The 6,406-nt window shown below is 30.6% G+C and overlaps 1 protein-coding gene across 3 annotated transcripts in view; it reads right to left on the bottom strand.

Moving 5' to 3' along the window:
• Positions 1–2,571: 2,571 nt before the first annotated feature.
• The window catches only part of LOC106687937 (zinc finger protein 816), a 14,667-nt gene continuing 10,832 nt past the window's right edge, over positions 2,572–6,406 (bottom strand). For all 3 annotated transcript variants that reach the window (XM_014432128.2, XM_014432126.2, XM_014432127.2), the window contains 6 exons: positions 5,502–5,642; positions 3,824–3,882; positions 3,566–3,710; positions 3,258–3,452; positions 2,770–2,833; positions 2,572–2,671 (listed from right to left, as the gene is read on the bottom strand). In XM_014432128.2, the coding sequence (XP_014287614.1) occupies positions 2,667–2,671; positions 2,770–2,833; positions 3,258–3,452; positions 3,566–3,710; positions 3,824–3,882; positions 5,502–5,642 (609 nt within the window). In that variant the 3' untranslated portion in view covers positions 2,572–2,666. The remainder of the gene's footprint in view (positions 2,672–2,769; positions 2,834–3,257; positions 3,453–3,565; positions 3,711–3,823; positions 3,883–5,501; positions 5,643–6,406) is intronic.

Here is a 6,406-nt window from a genome sequence, read left to right as displayed (position 1 = left end):
AATTCATATATGTATTTCTAATATTCTCTTTTATATATTTATTTATTCTTCTTTATATTTGTTACTAAGTCCTTTAAATCTCTGTTAAATTCGTAACTATTTGTATAAAATTATGGATTATTTCGAGATGTAGAATTGCATCAACCTACTGGACTAATATCTGTATGGAAGATGTTATTTATTTTTTCTATTTGTATAACCACAATTATATATTAATCCATCTAATAGTGAAACTTAGAAGAATTATTTATTTTTTTGGAAGATCGCTGATTAACCGTCAAAGCCAGAGTGCGAATTTCTGTTATATTCCTAACTATTTTTTTTAAATTCTGGACTATCACTCACTCTTTATTCATACGGTTCATTCAAGCTCTCTGACTTTGAGTTTTGGCAAAGAGCCCTGACGAAGACCTTCAACGTGGGGCGAAGCTTTGGCTCAATTAAAATTGTTTATCACTACTCTAGTTTTTATTTTACCATACCTGGACCAAAGCTTGAAAAATGCCATCAAAATTAGAGCCTTAAAATTATTCCTAATGAATTCCCTTACAATCCGCGGAGTTTAATCCAGTTTTATAATGGATGCAATCTTTAATATGCTGTTTATCCGGAGGTGTTCTTGCAAAAACGAATTCGGGAAGGAAGAGTACAATTTTAAATTTTCTATCGAATTTTATCGATTTACATGAGGTAAGTATTTGTAAAACTAAGCTCTCTAAGTAGCGTTTAAAAGCAATTTGGTATATAATAGCCACAGTGAATAATGTTTTATTACAATTTTGGCAGCATATATATATTAAATTTTCAAATTTTGGGTTTCCAACTTTTCGGATTTTCATTCTATCGGGTGGAAAGAAGCACGAATTAGTACAGCCTGAACTAATTATAAGTAACACAGTTCATATTAATTAATTTCATATTACATTAGATCCAGTAGAAATAAACATCTTACAAGCAGTATCTCTCGATGGTGTTTTAGTTTGGTGTAGCAGCCCAGAGAGTTGACTAGGCAATAATTGGAAGACCTCAGTGAGAATTAAGGAGGCCCCTCACGTCCGGATTTTAAAAATAAGACCATTTAGAATGCCCATTTCATAAATAATAAATAAACACTACAGGTAACCTTAAAATACCAAAGGTAGTAAAAGGCAATACCCAATACGATTTATTCCTTTTTCACATAATAAAGCATTCACTAATTAATTGTTTTTTTCTGTTTTAGAGGGATCGAAAAAAAAAAAAGTGCGAATTTTCCCTTCCGGGAATTGTCTTTCTCAGGAGGCAGTGCAAAATAATATAAATAATGGATTAGTAAATTCTAGTGATATTTTTAGAAATGTATATTGGAGTTTTATTTGTCATGTCTTTTCTGGATCTCTCTTCCTTCCTTAACCTTGCCTCCCGTTTGAAAGGATCTACGGCACGTACTCGTTAACTTGCTTACCTCTTCGCGACTGCAGGCTCGAACTCAACAGGGCGAAGTTTCCGTCCTTAGAGGACTTATGGCTAGTTCCTGTAAGACTGTCCATTCATCTCCTTTCCAGCTAGTTACCATGTATGAACATAATTGTGGAGGCCTTGTGGCATAGAGTATTTTACATATTCAACTAGAGTCAAAACCATCTAACAGAACTACTTCGACAACACAAAATGAAAAATCTTAGATATCTGAATACTAAATCTTTATCTTTATAATTAACATAAAATACTTAAATTAGTAAGTCATTAATATGCATTTATCTGGCTTTGTGGGTTTATCCCTTTATTCAATTTTGAATTATACAGATTCAAAGAATATTGAATTATACAAAGAAAATATTTAAATCAATTTTGAATTATGTAGACATAATGTAATTTTATAATAAATTTTGAAATACAATGAAATGAAGAAAAATAATTAAACAAAATTGGACTTTTTTACCTTTGATTGATGTAATATGTAATTTGTATGATGTGATATTTTACCTTTTTAAATTCTTTCAGATATTGCTGTTATGTTATTCTGGCCCAGGTTAATATTACATTAAAAGTTTCCTAGACTGGTTTTCTTTATTAAATTCTAAACTAATGTTAAAAGATTGTTTCACATTAAACTCTAAGGTTTTTAGAAACGGAATATTATACCACCTAAGGTAAAATTAAAATAATTTTAACTTAAACTGGTTTGTTGGGCTGAATATCATCAGGTAAAATCTAAACCATACAAATTTGGAGCTGCAAGCGAATTCTAGAGTTTCGCAAGAAAGAAAATTACATTAAAAATGATATTGATAGAATACGAATGATTATTGTATGATATTTATGAGTGCTAACATATAGCCATTTAAATTTTTCAATCTCTTCATATTATATCAATAATATGAGAAATATTATAAAGTTTTGTTCGTGAATTTTTTTATTGCATATTATTTTTTATCAATTTACTATTTTACAATCTTTACATATCTATCAACGGCATATGTTATGAATAATATTTATATGAATATGAATGTATATGTATATGAAGTTTATACATGACCTATAATTAATAACTACATTTAAAATATTCAATGTACTTGGCAAAACCAACAGTCTGATTAATATATGAACATATATTAAATAAGGCTCTGTTTAAAGTATCATTTTGCAATTAGGTGATGAATCAGTGATATCAAGTATTTCAACACTCAATCTGCAACAAGATATACTATTAGTCAGAATCATATACTCTAAGGAATAATGCATACAAAATATAGTACCAATATCAAATTAATAGTTTAAGAAAATTACCAGTTAAATCTATCATAGTGTGTCCCTCTTCCGAAATAGACTCTCGAAGTTCAACAATTCGACTCTGAAAAATATTAATAAAAACAGTGCCATTTTTATATAAGGTACAAGAATAAAATAATTGTTTGAACAATAATGTTATATGGAATCTTTCTAAAATGTGGTAAGCAAAGAATAAATTGTGTAAAGCTACTGTTTTAACAGTATTTCTTGATCACTGTTTTTCAGTAATTTTATTTCTTCATTCTATAATTTTGTATCTTGTTTTGCTTAGCCTAGTATTTAGGCCAGCAACTTAGGCCGAAACGTCGATTAGAAATAGAAGCAGTGTATTATTTTGAGACTGTCGCTAAATTGACATACACAGTTCTAACTCAAATTTCGAACCAGGAACTCTTATATCCCCACCCCTTAGCGAACGGCAATCACATACCCCCATCATTATTTTATTTATATTTATATGCACCAAAAATCAGAGCCATAACTACCTTGTAGTCTGATATACGATGGATGTCCATGTGTTTTGAAAGGCCTCCGACAGATGCGAAGATCATGTCACATACTTGACACGTAAATCCTTCGCCTTCGTAAATATTTTCATGATTTTGCAGTCTCTCAACGAAACAAAGATCATTCATGTTGGAGTCCTGGTCGGTATGTTGTGGTAATGTCTCTTCATCCATCTTTAATTAGAAAATAACTTACTATTAACATAAAGTTATACATATATTATAATATTAAGTTAATATAAACATACTTTTTTTGGATAGATTAACTACATAATTTTTCTTCTTACCCAGGAATATGGTCTTATCCAGTAGGTAATACCATGGATTTCATGATGGCTTTGGAGGTATTCCAGAGAATTAAAAATCCTGTCGCAAAAATTGCAAACGAACATTTTTGACGATTTTTTTGACGTTCCAGCATCCTCTGAGAAACTGAAAATGGATCGATCGATATGAAATAATAATAACAACAAAGGAATTCAATAATTATTATATGTAGCAATTTTATTAACGATTTATTCTAGAATAATGTAGAAATTACTTACAGCTTTCTTTTGGTAGTTTCAGATGATCTGTTTTCTTTGGCAGTTTGGTTATTGTTATGCTGAAACCAAAAATACATAATATGTTTGGGATTTATAAAATAAAGTAAAAATGAAAATGTAAAATTAAATTAAAACTCGTTAATTATTGAAATTCATTGCTTACTGAATCAATCTGTAATTTTTGCTTTCTCTCTACGGAAGCATTCTTTCTATTCATGCAGGAAAAAAAAAATTGTTCACAAAATTTAAAATTTTCACTAGAATTTGACATTTTAGGCATCTAGGTAGAACACATTTGATTCCTTGTATATCTGTACTCAAATTTGTGTTATTACATAATCAGTCATACTGTTAATCCGATTTCGATAAAATTTTCAGGGATCGTGAAGGTTGATATCTAGCTGGTCCCGTATCGATGTTATCAGACTCCATAAATTAATTTCGCTTGCCTATGCGTAAACATGTTGTCTTTGTACACCTATATTTCGTAAACGGCGCGTCCGATGTAAAGAAAAGTGAGGGATTTGAGTGAAACCCATTAATTTCCCTTCAGAATGACCGAAAATCTTTTTCTTGATACATACGTTTTAAACACGGCCTAAATTAAATTAAACGAAAAATTAAATTTATTAAAAACTAAAATAATGGAATATATTCTTAATTGATCGAAGTATATGAAATTATTTATCTGCCTATTAGTGGCTGTATCCAGTATGTTGTTATTCCCAATAATCCTCCCTCTATTTCCCTACCTCTTTCTAGAGGCATTTCTCAAGGTTCCTCTCTATCCCCTACTCTTTTCTCCATCTGTATCAATGGCCTTCCGTTCGGCATGCAGTATTCCCAGTATAATCTATACGCAGAAAACTTACGAATCTACCTTTCCTTCGAACCTCATGACGCCTCCAATGCCATTCTTAAGCTAAAAGAAGACATCAATAGGATAATCACAAACTTATGTTAAATGCGTATTATGAATCGTGCAGTACAATTTATTTCCGAGATAACCAGAGATAAGCACATAACAAAGCATTACGCCGAGATGAAGTGACTCTATCCATCCTTCTGATGCCAGTATTTCCTAGCTTCCTTTCTATTCCAAGTAATTAGCACTCAGCTCCTATATCCTAGAACCTAGAATTCAAATTCCCAGTCCAATCCTGTACTACCACCTCCCGTTTATCTGACATCTTCCACCCACCGAACTGCTGCATTCAACAAATCATTTTTTACCAGAGCTGCTCCATTCCTTCTAATAATACCAAACCTTTCCTCGTTTAGAACTACCTTTTGCCAAATCCAACATTATATTATATTATTATCACACACTAACATTTATTGACAATAAATATTATATATACCTTTTTATTTTATATATGTAGTAATTTATTTTTGTCTGTATCTAAAATAATTTATATACAATTTTAATATAAGTTATAAATGAGTGCGGCCACATTGTTTTGCCAATATATTGTAATATTAAAATTACCTTATAGTTATTACAGCAGCCTTATGATTTATCTAAAGGAACCCAGCCCTAGAATAATAAAATATTTTTCATTTCATTTCATTTAATAACCCAGCAGAAATACTGAGGGAACTATATTCAACTATTTACTTGGTAAAGATAGTTATTAGAAGATAAGGAAAGATTAATGTATAAGCTAAAAGTACTCACTTTTTTAATTATGGAGACTTTCGAGTCAGGTGTCAGATTAAGATGTAATGGATTATATCTTTTAGAATAGGCAAAACCGTTTGTCATCTTCAGTATTGAATGGCAGGAATTTTTGTTTTGGTCAAATTCGTTGTTAGTAATCTGAAAAATATTTTAATTTCAAAATTTGTTTTTCAACTAAAAATGTAAATGGGTAATCAGGTACCTACGTAAACATTTTATTTATTTTTTGGAAGATTGACAATTTTGATTTATTTTTTAACATAAACATATAGCACACTTAATAACATTGATATCAATATACTCACATTTTAATTGTATAAATTATTCAGTAATATAATGTAAGATATTTTGTAAATATGAATATTTCATTGTTTTTATTAACGAATTAATAACGCAGTTTTTTAATAACAAAGTACCATCTGCACCATGATATGTTAAATATACTCGACTGTCAGCCCTCATTACGACTCTCAGCGCTTGTTGTTTTATGTATCGCACTGTGTGACTGTGGCTGCGATATACAACTATATCTTGCCGTCATCTTCAGCTTACGAGGGGATTCCTATCTACAATTGATACTTTGCCGCCATCCTCGTTCGACTACGTACGCCACCTACACGGCCTTCCTCCTCAATTTAAGGTCAGATAGACATTACTATTTGTTTTCATCCAGCTGACGTTATTAATTTACAATCAACCATAAATATTATATTTCGTGTTAAAGAAGACCTCTCCTTTGTTTTTCTATTCTTTATATTGATTAATTTCTTATATTTCTTTTATAGTTTTATTTCTTCTGCAGCTCTTTGCCTCAATTAGTTCCCACTTTCCGGTACACTACCGTCCCAATTTTAAGGTTGCCCATTAGATCGTGAACATTGAGATTGTGTCTAGTAACTCTT

The sequence above is a fragment of the Halyomorpha halys genome, unplaced genomic scaffold (genome assembly GCF_000696795.3).
Source record: "Halyomorpha halys isolate HHAL.00 unplaced genomic scaffold, Hhal_1.1 Scaffold1030.1, whole genome shotgun sequence".
In the NCBI taxonomy this organism is placed as follows: Eukaryota; Metazoa; Arthropoda; class Insecta; order Hemiptera; family Pentatomidae; genus Halyomorpha; species Halyomorpha halys.
The sequence above is the reverse complement of the archived record's forward strand: the minus strand, read 5'-3'. Positions and strand labels throughout refer to the sequence as shown.